The following is a 13,212-nucleotide window of genomic DNA, read 5'->3' as shown; positions in this document are numbered from 1 at the left end:
CAGACCATCCTAATATATTTATTTCTCCAATAATTCTAGATATTTCTAGAAATGCATAGTATGCCCTGGTCTCCTGTTCAATTAGGAGTGTGTGTTGAAAGGGTAGGAGGACCTCATCATGTTTTTTGTATGTTAGATTGACTCTGCCATTCTGAAGTTTGATGACAGCTCTGCTAATGCTTTAACTTCTGTAACTTATGGTGGTTACATAACTTGCTATTGATTATTTCTCATAAGACATCATTAGACAAACTCTGTCTTGTCATCAATTTACAGAACAACAGGTGCCTTCGTCCACCATGTAACAGATTTTTGTAGCAGTGCAGCTCAGATTCTTTACTTTATAACAAACAGCACCTGATAAAGGTCCAAAATATCCTCAGGGACCTGTAGTATCCAGGACGTCAGCAGTTTGACCTAGTAGAAGATTCAGAACAATGAAAAGGAAAAAAAAAAAAAATTGAAAACAGTTTTTACCACCAGGCAATAACTGAATTGATTCAAAATAATTTTAACTGTGCATTAAGAAGGGAACATGCAATGGGTTTGACCGGTGTGTGTGTGTGTGTGTGTGTGTGTGTGTGTGTGTGTGTGTGTGTGTGTGTGTGTGTGTGTGTGTGTGTGTGTGTGTGTGTGTGTGTGTGTGTGTGTGTGTGTGGGGGGGGGGGGGGGGGGGGGGGGGGGGCGAGTGGCGAGTAAAGTAGAAATAAAGTTGGTAATCACAACATCCAGGTATCTGCATGCTCTTGTAACTGTGTGCTGCACAGATGAGTGTGTGGACACACTCCTCAGGTTGCATCATGCTCCTGAAGGTGATGCATGAAAAAAAAAACTTTTGACTAACAACAGAAATGACACAACAACAACGTTTGGACATATTCCTGTGTTGAAACATAGCAGAACATGGAGTGTTGTATAACTTCTCTAAAATTAGTCCGTGGTGTTGAGCAATCTGCTTAACAGCCGTGACTGAGCTGTACAGTGAAACACTGACTGAGGAAGCTGCAAATTGAATCCTCTGGCTGAAGTGATCTGTAGATTTTGAAATTCATGAGCCATTTTTTACAGTTTCACCAGTCACAGATCACAGGACGCAACACGAACTCTGATGTTTTATTAAATCTTATAAATGTTTCTCCTCTCACAGCTGAAGGAGAGAGCTCGTCGTTGGATGAAGACAGCAGTGACGCTCTGTCGCCAGACCAGCTAACCAATCACGACTCTCCTGTTAGTGCTGTCCCTCAGCTGTCCCCTCCGGAGGCGCTCACCCAGAACGGGGAGATCACCCTCTCACAGGTACGGACTCAGGATGCATCATCAATGTCACGAGAGGGTCACAAAGATGTAAAAATCTCTCATGACGCCATCGCACCATTAACTGGAGTCATGTCTCCTCAGTTCCTCACACAGCGCCCACCTCCGCCTCCTCCTCCACCTCCTCCTCCACCACCAACTCCCCAGGTGAATGGGTCAGACTCCTCCCCCTTCTCAAAAATGACAAATGGGACAGCGGTGACCATCACAAGCTCCCGCCCCTCTACAGGACAAGTCAAGGTGCAGAATCTCTCTTTATTTTCCTCCACTAATCACAGCGTTGGAGTTGAACGTCCTGCAGATTTGATGAGTAAATGTGACCTTAATCTCTATTTGCGGAGCTGCTATTACTGGCTAACCCTCCCTCATCTCTTCATTTCCTCACTTCCTCTCCCCGACCCCATTTCTCACACTTTCTGTCAGCAGTCTCAGGCTAAGTCGAGTTCGGACCGTCCTCCACAGAGGCCTAAGAAACCAAAGGACAGCAAACCCAAGGTCAGCAAGCCTTTGGTTTCATTTTCTCCTTCAACACGTTTTCATTATGGCAGGGGTTTGCTCTGCCGAATCAAGAATGTTCTCCTGAAGACCATTACTCAATTTCTCAGTCAGAGTGTCCTCAATGTAGTTCTGGCGTCAGCTTTCTCAGAATTTATAAAGGATTTTCTCAGTATTTTGTTATTTTTTATTTTTTTAAATCCTATAAGAAACTTTTTATGCGCATAAGAAAGAAATTCTGTTCAGTCCCTGTTTCCTAGATACAGCAGACTTGTTTTTCTGAACTGAAAATAGATGCTCTTTAGCTGTAATGACTTTATTACTGCTGTTCTTTCCGCCTACGTCCGTCAAACACACTTTCTCTTGCTTTTAAAATGTCAAAAATCATCCACTTGTGTATAAGACGGTGCAGAATCAAAGCTCCAGACTGATGTAAAAGTGCAGTTTGCTCGCTCTTAGCCGTTCTGTCACCTGTTTGCAGGTGAAGAAGCTGAAGTACCACCAGTACATCCCTCCAGACCAGAAGGCGGACAAAGAGCGTCCGCCTCAGATGGACTCGTCGTACGCAAAGCTCCTCCATCAGCAGCAGTTGTTCCTGCAGCTGCAGATCCTCAACCAGCAACAGCAGCACTACAACTACCACACCATCCTGCCTGCTCCTCCCAAGTGAGTCCCAGCGAGGAGCGTTCATCATATGGCTGATACACCCTGATTTTACCATCCAGGCCTTTCTTTCTCGTGCTTCATCACACATATTTATCTGTACAGCATTACCTGCTCCATCAAAAGAAGACCAGCAATATTCATATAGAATCACCTCTCCCTCCTCTTTAGGCCACCGACTGAGCAGCCTCCCACGACCACCTCTGGCCCTTCCCCCTCTCGCAGTGCTCCCACAACAACCACCCCCGCCACCTCCAATCAGAGCGGCAGTGCCCGTCAGAGCCAAACCGCAGTGGGCGGAGCCAAACCAGGCACCCTGCCAGCCAACCTGGACGAGTTCAAGGTGAGTTTTACCTGACCGATTTGTCCAGAAGTGGACAGGAACCTTGCAAGAAGATTTTTTTTAACTCTTTGAGTTTTAAGTTTCACTGCTTCATTGTTCAGATATGGAAAGTTAACACTGTTCCTGATCTGAACAAATCATTCAGTCTTTAAATAAAGATGCAGTACTTTGAAAACATGCACAGCTGATACGCAACAGTCGTGGCAAGAATGTCATGAATCTTTATCATCTCCAGACATGGCTGCAAAATTTTTCAGCAAAGATTCTGGTCAATCTTATGGATTGGGTGTTGCTAAGAGCCTCACGATTCTTTAGGTTGCAGTTCGATATCCATTTGATTGGATATTGATATAAATGCTTCGATTTTTCGATTTTCATGCCCATGTGAACATATGTGGTTTGTCACTTTATGTTTTGGAGCAATAAAACAACCCTAACAGTCATACTTTAAAGCTGAAGGAGCTGGCTTTAAGCTGCTGCTACTGCTTTGGCTGCTTACCAGGAGGTGAATTGATTCAGAGGATTTGCTGAATTGACATTGAATTGGGCGAGGAAATATTGCAATGCAGCAATTTATCAATATTTTTACCCTAGTCAATCTGCAAAGAAAGTATTAGTCTACTGTTATCACTGCTGTCCTCCAAAACTTTGAATTACACAAGAGACTCTAAACATGTAGCTGTGACTCCAGAGTGACTCGATTGAGAGCATCAATGGCTTTTTTGAGAGCTAATTGCTTTTTATTGGAAGAAGAAAACAAGAGAACTATGATTATTTACTTATGTAGTTTTCTTCTCTGATGTTTTTCTAATTATCATATGATCTGTCCGGGTCATCTTAGGAGTTTTGAAGGGTCCCCGTCCCTTTTTTAGGAACCTTTGAACTTTCTTCAGTTCCTCTTGCTTCTCACACTGTCTGATTTTGTCTCTTTCAGTTACTCTGTTCGCTCTCACTCTGACTCACCATCTGCTTACCGAGTCCCTGTTTTGTTTCTCATCCTCCAGGTCGCCGAGCTTAAACAGGAACTGAAACTGCGCGGTCTGACTGTCTCAGGCACCAAGAACGATCTCATTGAGAGGCTCCGCAACTACCAGGAGCAAAATGCCAGCAACGCAGCAGTTGTGAAAAACGGCACATCGCAGCCCAGCCAGCAGGCCACGACCTCGGCTGTTAGCACCGTCACTTCCTCCCCGACCACAACCACCACGCCTGAGCACCAACCAGGAGAGGGGGGGTTTAAGCTGGCTCTGTCGTCATTGGCTCAGATAACCCCAGGGCGGGTCATGCGGTTTGGCAGTACTAGCTCAAGCCCTCCGGTGTCACCCACACCGTCTGAGAGGTCTTTGGCCGGGATGAGCCCAGATGAGACGAGCTGTAATGGAGACATGTTTGGGGAGATGGTGAGACCTGTTTGTAATCTCATAAGAATCCTCATAATCCTGAGTAAAAATACAAGTTCAAATCTGTTTATAAAGTTACTTATAAATGTAGTTGATACAGACACAGGTTTAGCTCAGTTGGCAGAGCAGCTGCCCTCTTAATATAGCGCCAAATCACAACAAACTTTATCCAAAGGCACTTTCCAAAAACACAGCCTTTGTATCCATCATAAATTTAATGGAGCTTCTGCCATCTCATCTTGGCGCTTGTCAGAGTTGCTCACGCCCTTGCGCTTGCCCATTTTTTTCTGCTTCCTTCATTTTAACAAGCTCCAAGTGTCCACTCATGCACAATAAATCCCATGCCCTGACAGGTGCTATTCTGACAAGATGCATTAACCATTCTTATTTTAGCTAGCTCAAAATCAGATGTGCTTTCTCACAAAGTTAGTTTAAAAAAAAGTGAAATTTAACAAAACACTTTTTAATTGTTTTGAATGAATAATAACAAAAAAGCTCTGAAAAACAACATTACCGAACTGTGTCTTTAATTGGGTCTCTGAACACCAAGGACAAAGTGCACAGTAAGCATACACAAGCCATGCTAGCTGACTATCTCCTATGCTAACCTATCCGTTTCCAGAGCCTTAAATGCCATGCCAAGTGACGGCTTTGCTGCATAAGCCGGTGTCATTTTGTTACATAGCCGTGTCAAAACAAACTGGGTGAAAACAGCCAAATAGCTGCTGTGGGATGATTGGCTTGTTGAAAATTAGATCATGTTTTAATCAACTTTGGATGTTAACTCTCTTTCAACTTATTATTATAATCACAAGATCCTAAGTTAAGAAGTTTCAAGTGGCTCAAAATTTTTTTTTTTTTTACCTCCTCTGATTTTCCAACATTCTCTTCTTCTTTTGTCATCCCTCAGGTGAGCTCCCCCCTCACCCAGCTCACTCTGCACCCATCCCCTCAGCACCCATCAAGCCTCAGTCCACTCTCTCAGACTCTCTCCAGCGTCAAAGAGGAAACTCAGAGCTCCTGCAGCCTCTCCAGACCTTCACCCTCCTCCAGCCAGCCTCCAGAGCCCCAGCCTGGAGTCACCATGGACATGGACAAAGACCAGATGCTGCAGGAGAAGGACAAACAGATCGAGGAGCTGACCAGGATGCTGCGTCAGAAGCAGAGGCTGGTGGAGACGCTCAGATCGCAGCTGGAGCAGGGCAAAATGACAGGGGGAGTTGTGCTAACAGGAGAGGATAAGAGCAAAACGTCCACAGAGGCTCGACTTCAAACTCTGATAAAAGCTTCAGCTATACAGCCTCCTGTTCTGCCCAACGGTGTCGTGCTGAAGGTGAAAAAAGAGGTGAAAGAGGTGGAGCCTGAGGAAAGGATGGAGGGAGTGACGGAGGAAGCCCAGACGAAGAAACCAGAACAGCCGCTGCAGTGTTCTCAGGAGACTCTGGTACGGCTGCAGCAGATCCATCGACTACAACAGGCTGAGCTGCAGAAACAGGTCGTGCAGCAGAGTCCAACACAGAAAGCAGCAGAAGCAAAGCCGAACCCTCCGAAAGTACAACCGCAGAAGAAAGACGCTCAAACCCTGCTCCAACAGCAGCAGCAGCTGCAGCAGCTCATCATCCAGCAGACCCAGCAGAAACAGCTGCAGGCCCAGCAGAAGTTAGCGCAGCAGAAGCTGGCCCAGCAGAAACTGAGTCAGCAGAAGCTGCTGCAGCAGAACCAGCTCAAACAAAACCAAGGACAGGTCACACAGAACCAGCAGAAGAACCAGGTCCAGGTGAAGCAGGTTCAGGTGCAGATCCAGAAGCCTGGGGGGACGACAGTGCAGCAGAGGAAGATGCTGAAGGCTCAGCTGAGGCATCAGCAGAGGCAGCAGACGACAGCTGTCACCACACAACAGGTAGAGTGTCCCAGCAGCTGCAGGTTACAGGTGTGACTGCTGCACTGAAATGTCCTTAAACCAATAAACACGTTTGTTTCTGCATCCAGGTGACTCCAATCGTCATCAACCAACAGAACGGCACTCAGATCCACACTCAGGCTATTTCATTAGACCTTCTTAAGGCCAACGGAGCACCCACACTTGTCACCGACAGCAATGGAAACCACTACCTGATCGCCCTCACTAGCAGCACCACAGATGGACAGAACGGAGTGTCCTCATTGGCCAAAACCAACGGGCGAATCACATTGCAGGTGAAGAAAACAGCTCAAACCACAGTGAACTGAAAAGAGTTTAATGCTCAGTCTTACTTAATTTTTTTTTGCTTGTTGTCTTTTTGTAGAGATTACAGTCAACCCCAAGCAAACTACCCAGCACTGAGAGCCAATCAAAAGAACAGCCAGAGGTTGAGCCTGTGAGCCAGCCAATCAAAAAGGTACAACACAAACATGTTATCATGAGATCTAAATTTCAGCTTTAATGCAGCTCTCGTGATTTTTTTAATTGAAGTGCTGTTTCCTTGTGTAACCATCCCCTCCTCCCACTGTTACATCTCCCTGCCACAAGGTGTCGCCATAAACAGAGTTACCCTAAAATGTGAATCAGCATAATGTTTTTCAGGAACCTGAGAAGTCCAGTTCACTGCTCATCATATTGAGTTTGTGTCTCTGCCACTCTCCTCTCTTAGGGACAGAAAGCGGGACTTCATCTGGACACCAATGGCGTGCCACAGCCCAGCCTGTCAGTCACCGCTCCGCCCAATCTGCAGCCGTTCTTTGACGACGTGTCGGACAGTGAAAGCCAAAGCAGCTTAATCTCTTCCCTGAAGGTAAACTCACCTCCTGCTCTGTGTCCTCCCCTGACTGCTCTGTGTTCTCTGTGTATTTTAAACTTCATTAACCTTTTTTTTCTCCCTTTTTTCTTTCCTTTTCATCCCATCTCTCCATCACTCCACCCGGGCAGAGAGAGGAGGTGTGTCCGCCTTACGACCGGCACACACTGTTCACCCCTCCCTCTCCCAAACCCAACACCTCCCTTCCTGCTCAGCGCTTCAAAGTATGTCCCTCAGCTCATCTTTTCTGTCCGTCTCTTCTGCAGTTTGTTCTGTTTCTGCCTTCTCTTTCATTTCCCATCTACGCACCTCACTGAAGCTTTCACCGTCTTATCTGAAGGCTGTTAAAAGACTTGGGGCAAGATTCCCAGAGGGTTGGATTAGTTTACTCTGGGATGAGACTTCAGTTTTTTACACCAGTATTCAGTCTAAACAATCAAACATTACAAGATTTTCTTTGAAAATAAATCTGTTGACCCATTTTAACAATGCTTGAGAGCTTATGGAAACATAGCACATCTCAAGGCGAGATCTGTGGGTTTATGTCACCCGCGAATGACTAACGGTCATGAGAGCAGCAGAATCACACGTGTTGCCCAAACTTTGACACATGATATTCTGATCTGTGTGACCTTCATGATGCACTTATACTTAACTGTGCTTTAATGACTCAAAACTAAACATCTGATTATGGTGAAAGGCATATCAATCAAGCTGTAAAACAAAAAAAAACACTCAAACTTAGCATGTTTCAGTGTTTTTAAACTCCAATTTGCTAAAAGTTTGCAGGTAGTTGTTTAAAGAAAATATAAATTAAGTGATAATGTAGATAGTTTGAAAGGATTCTTGTTCAGTTTCAAAAATCAAACCCATTTGTTATAATTGGCAAAGTAAGGCATGTGTATGTCAAGCACACAGTGTTGTTAACTCTTCAGTGAGAAGTTGGCACAGCTGACCTAAAAGTCCTTAAAACTTGACATCATTTCCTAATTTGCATGATAATATATTTGCACATAACCTTTGAGGCCACTGTTGGAGAGAGAAAAAACATCATAAGAGAGACAGAAAGCGTGTAAAAACATAATTAATATGTTTAGAACAACATATGTATTTTTTTCAGTAAATTTTTTTTTTTTTTTTTGTCTTAATAGCAACCCTCCACCTTTTTCCCCTTTCACTAGACTTGCTAACTGCTATTGCGAGAGGGGTCTTAAAAGTCACTACAAAAAGAGACAACACTGATTTGTTGGCAACACTAATAGAACATTTTAACAATAAGACATCTAAAAGTTCTTCACACAAGAAAAAAAAATACTGATGTCAACAAAACAAGGAAAGAAAAAAATATATAAAAGAAAAATCAAAAATAAATATTACAAAAAAATCTATTTTAAAAGAAAGGCTTAAAGCTTACAGTGAAAAGCTGTGCAATAAAAAAATGATAATGGAAAAATATTAAAAGTATTACTCACATAGCAGACTTTAAACATGTTTACAAAGCACTTTGACAGAAAACATGAAAAGCAAGAAAAAAATCTTTTAATGCAAAAACTAAAAAACAACACAAAAAGTTAACAAGAACAAAATAAAAATTTAATAACAAAAAAGTGATGAAGGAGAGGGATTTCTAACAGCAGTACACCAATTAATCTTTTTAAATATAGAAAAAAGTCTAAAGTCTGCATTTCTGCATCTGGCCAGCAGAGGGCAACAGTCTGGTGTCAGTGTGCTGCACATAGACTCAACTTCTCACTGGGATTACTGTTCAACCAAAAGATTTCCATAAGTATTTCGGAACTTGAGGCTTAAAAACAGTTATCTCTTAACTACTTGATGACATCACGGCCACCCTGCCCTCTCTGTATGTCTGTGTGTAACAGTTGTAAATTTATTTTGGGTTCTGGTTCTTAGTAGCCCAAGACTTTACAGACTTTACATGATACATTGTGCTCTCAGCAGCCGACTGACGACATGTTCTCTGTTTTTGGTTAGCAGGAAAATGGTGTGAACAGTCAGCAGATGGACGACCTGTTTGACATCCTGCTGAAGAGCGGAGGTAATGAAAAAGTTTCGAACTATAATGGAAGAAAGTCAAGATTTCTGTCCTCTACTCTGTGTTTATGTTTCTCTCTTTCTCTAATTTTTCAGAAATCCCCGGCTTCAAGTCCAACCCAGACCCATCCCTCACCCCGCTCTCTGACCCACCCTCCCCATCTTCACCCCCATCTCCCCTCCACCTCTCCCCTCCTACCCCCACACAGCCCCTCATCTCCCCCCAGCCCTCTGTGTCCGAGTCCTGCTCGGGCAGTGGACGTCTGGAGGACTTCCTGGAGAGCACCACAGGCGTCCCCCTGCTGGGCGTGGAGCCAGACGACGGCCTGACCCTGATCGACGACCTCCACAGCCAGATGCTGAGCACACCCAGCATCCTGGACCACCCGCCGTCCCCCATGGACACATCCGACCTGGGTTTCTCCCCTCACTCCACGGGGCTGGACTTTGGAGACCCCACTTTGGACAGTATGGACTGGCTGGATATCTCTATGGTGGGGAGCAGCAGTGGAGGGAGCGTGGGTGTGGGAGGAGGGAGAGGAGGAAGCGGAAGTGGGGCAATAAGTGATGGAGACGGAGGGACGAGCCTGACCCCGCTGGCGCCTCACACTCCACCCAGTGTCTTCTCTGCCGACTTTCTGGACAGTACGGACCTGCAGCTGCACTGGGAGTCGTGTCTGTAGCCTTGCGCGCGGACTGTCAGGCGCTCGCTCACACTGTGTACAGGCTGCGTCTTTATTTCATGCACATACTGAAACCTTTTCTATGCTGTCTCTACCACTGCGGGGGTCACTGGCACATGCAAACGCACACACATTTACACAGTTTGCCCTGTCTTTTACTGGCTGTTACTGAATGCAGGATGAGGTGAAATGAGAGAGAAACATAGAACTGAAATTCATAGAAAGGACTTGAACTTGTCTGAAATTGAGTGGATTTTTGAAATTGATTTCTATGTGGATCTGAACAGGGGATGGTCCAATCCTCCCTCCTGTGTCCTGAGCTGCAATGTGAGCAGGTTAAAGTCAACCAGCAGAACTCGAGGTCATGAAACATTTAACTCCTAAAAACAGTTTGACTGATGGGAGCTGAGGATGCACCGTCAGTGACGGTCGCTCAGACTCCTGATATCAGAGTGTGTGTGTCAGTGCCTCCTAAACTTTGCACTTATGCTGAATCTGATTGGTTTAAAGGGGGCATTCAGGTCTCAATCCAAACGCCGCGGTGTGAGACTAAGAGTCACCATGTGTTACTTTGATCAGCTGATTTGTTTATGAAGAGAAGAGAAGCAGCTGTTGTCGACCTCGTCGCCACCGCAGCAACCTGAAGCCCACCCACACTAGTCAAAAAACACAACCGTCATTGGTTGACAGTTGCTATTGAAATGAACCATATCATTGGCAACAGTTTGAATTGAAGCCTCATTGGAGGCTGCGTATTATTGGTAACATTATGGTAGACCACTATGTATTGCTGTATATGGGGTGTATATTATCAATTGTCCATATGACTATTTTTCTTTGCTGGTTGCTTTAGAGTCGAGCTAGCCGGCTGGGGAACATAGGGTGAGGGCGGGGCTTCCAAAGAACTTGGACCTTGTCATTTTTTAAAGAAAAAAAAGTTAAAAAAATAAAAATATTATAAAAAGTCTAAAGATGTGTTTGTTTTCTTTCACACATGCTCAGTGTAGATGAGCTAATGAAGCAGGGAGGCTCATATCAGAGAGTAATACTACAGCTTGACGAAATCCTGATATAAAAAACAAAAAAAAGACCACAAGAGGGCGCCATTGTTTAGAAATCAGCTGCCTGGAACCAGAGTCTGAAACTTTGAGAAGGCAGCTTTACTGAATAATGTTTTACATGATGAAAGAATAGATATCTGTGGCTACAATACAGCGCATATTTATCTTTGGATCTGCACATTTACACACAGAGCACTGTAAACTTTTTAATATTATCTCTTTTTCAGTTAATGATTTTACTGAAAAGTGCATGACCAAATTGTAAATGTACGTCAAGTGAAGAAATATGGTCTCCAAAATTAACATTGTGTGACTGACAGCTAGCTGGCAGTTAATATACATTAATGTTAAACAAAGACACATTTTAATTTCTGAGAATCCTAATGAAAAAAAAAGAAAAGGAAAGTTTATTATCTTGTAATCAGAGCTCCTTGCCTCCTCGGTCTTGGTGTAGTTGATATGGGTAGATCATTCTTCAGTACATAAAAGTTGTGTGAAAGTCTTAAATGACACTAGAGGGAGCTGTGCTAAAGCAAGTGTATGCTTTTGATCTGAGTTATTACTGTATTGAATGAAATTGCATTCTGCCAGTACATGTGTAATGTTTAAAAAAGGATCGGGTATATTGTACCTGACAGTAGCGTGCCTGAAAGCATCTTTCCATCTTTTCGTCCAAGCTTGAAAAGAAGAGAGAAAATGTTTAAAAAAAAAAAACCTTGAAAACTCTGAAACATTGGGAGATTCAGTATTAACTTAATGCTGCGTTTGATCCAAAAATCAGTTAAAGAAAGTCATCCATTTCTAAAATGGCACCCTTTGTGCCTTTCAATGACTCCTTTGTATTTTGGTTTGGTCACACTTGGACTCACTGTGTGACTGTGTGTGTTAACTGTCTGAAATGCTGCTGAACTTTTCACTTCAGCAAGAACAAGTGATCACAAAACCTGAATCTTGACCTCTGTGCATTGGCTTTCTGTCAATGTCTGTATTGATCTGAAACATCTTAAAGGTCTTCATGATCAAGTCTCTTGGTATTTCACAGACTTTCTTCCGACCAAAGAGCCGGGCGCTCTCTCTCTGATCAGCTGACATGAGTTTGCTGGTTGTACCCAGAGTCTGTTTGAAGAGATTCTGCTAAGATTAGACTTTAGGATTCTCTTCATCTTATAACTGTTGTTTTTATGCATTATGCTTTTTGTGCCATGTTAAAAGTGACTTAGATCCCCTTAATTTACCTTTTAAAAATTCTAACTGTAAGAGTTCTTGCAATGTGATTGGCTGAGTAGTAGTAGTAGTAGTTGTAGTAGAGGTAAGAACGGGTATTCCTAATTCAGTGGCTGGTGAATGTTTTTTAGTTTGACATTTTTTTCTCCCAGGTCATTTTTTTACTTAAACTCTTCATGCCCTTGCCTGCACAATGCAGGTTTCACCCCTGGTCTTGGAACGTTGGTCGCTTCACTCTTGCAAAGGGTGCTAGAGGGGGCATGCCCAACCAGTCCACATGTGCTTTGTGAATCCGGCTTTTTAACATGGTCCCTGAGGTATTTCGTGGGGGTTGCTCTGGGAATATAGTTGATTGCCCGTTGTTACAGGCTATTCAGTCTTTGTATTTTTGGAGCGAGAGCTTGGTTCATGTTGACGTTTGTGTTGTTGTTGGATGGATGGATGGATGGATGGATGGATGGATGGATGGATGGATGGATGGATGGATGGATGGATGGATGGATGGACTCCTTATGCGCAATTGGGATGCATTTGACCAAAAATTAATTGGTTTTATTGGAGTCATCATCTTAGGCTGATGTCAAACTTCTTGTTGTTGTCTGTTAAGAAATTTAATACACTGCAAAAATTTTAATCTTGTTTTTTGTGAAAATTGTTTAAGTTGACTTCATATGAACCACATTCACCCGACAAGTCCATACATTTTTTATTTCAAGATATTAAACTTTTTTTTAACTTAAATAAAAATGCATAAACACTTGCTTAGATTTAGATTTTTTGCAGTGTAGACGATCTGCAGTAGCTCTGAAGCACAATGAACCTGACTGTGGAGCCCTGCGGATAGGAGGACGTAAAGAAAGAGGAGGCACAGAGGGGAAGGGGGAGCTGGTTTGAATTCTTAAGCCTATAGCGTCCCTACATACACTTATAACAGGTGGAAGTGATGTTAAACACCAGGGTAGATATCAAACGAGTCTCTGTGGTTAAACCGTTTTGCTTGAGCACTTCATACAGGGCGATAATCGTTCAGTGGAAAGAGACTCGTGCTGCAGAATTAAGAGGAGAAGTGTTGAATTAAAGAGCTCTTGTTTCAGGGAGGGAGCATGAAGTGACCTCTTCATCTCCACCTCCTCTTCAGAAAAGAGTTTCTTTGCTGCACCGGCCTGAATCGCTCTGTTTCAGCCTTTCAAGCTACACTCAGCC

General features: G+C 43.7%; 1 protein-coding gene across 9 annotated transcripts in view; it reads left to right on the top strand.

Annotated features, from left to right (window-relative positions):
* mrtfab (myocardin related transcription factor Ab) overlaps positions 1–10,695 on the top strand; it is a 52,851-nt gene extending 42,156 nt beyond the window's left edge. For 3 of the 9 annotated variants that reach the window (XM_074662935.1, XM_074662943.1, XM_074662939.1), the window contains 13 exons: positions 1,148–1,296; positions 1,399–1,554; positions 1,738–1,809; positions 2,291–2,475; positions 2,644–2,815; positions 3,820–4,215; positions 5,126–6,115; positions 6,205–6,411; positions 6,501–6,593; positions 6,846–6,986; positions 7,121–7,213; positions 8,982–9,045; positions 9,138–10,695. In XM_074662935.1, coding sequence (XP_074519036.1) covers positions 1,148–1,296; positions 1,399–1,554; positions 1,738–1,809; positions 2,291–2,475; positions 2,644–2,815; positions 3,820–4,215; positions 5,126–6,115; positions 6,205–6,411; positions 6,501–6,593; positions 6,846–6,986; positions 7,121–7,213; positions 8,982–9,045; positions 9,138–9,724 — 3,305 coding nt within the window. In that variant the 3' untranslated portion in view covers positions 9,725–10,695. The remainder of the gene's footprint in view (positions 1–1,147; positions 1,297–1,398; positions 1,555–1,737; positions 1,810–2,290; positions 2,476–2,643; positions 2,816–3,819; positions 4,216–5,125; positions 6,116–6,204; positions 6,412–6,500; positions 6,594–6,845; positions 6,987–7,120; positions 7,214–8,981; positions 9,046–9,137) is intronic. The other 6 variants (XM_074662937.1, XM_074662944.1, XM_074662938.1 and 3 more) reach the window with 5 other exon arrangements.
* The last annotated feature ends 2,517 nt before the right edge of the window (positions 10,696–13,212 follow it).

Source organism: Halichoeres trimaculatus, unplaced genomic scaffold (genome assembly GCF_033239565.1).
Source record: "Halichoeres trimaculatus isolate MK-OKI-2021-1 unplaced genomic scaffold, fHalTri1.1 fHalTri1_scaffold_23, whole genome shotgun sequence".
NCBI lineage: Eukaryota > Metazoa > Chordata > Actinopteri > Labriformes > Labridae > Halichoeres > Halichoeres trimaculatus.
Note: the sequence above shows the minus strand (reverse complement) of the source record. Positions and strands in the feature narration are given on the sequence as shown.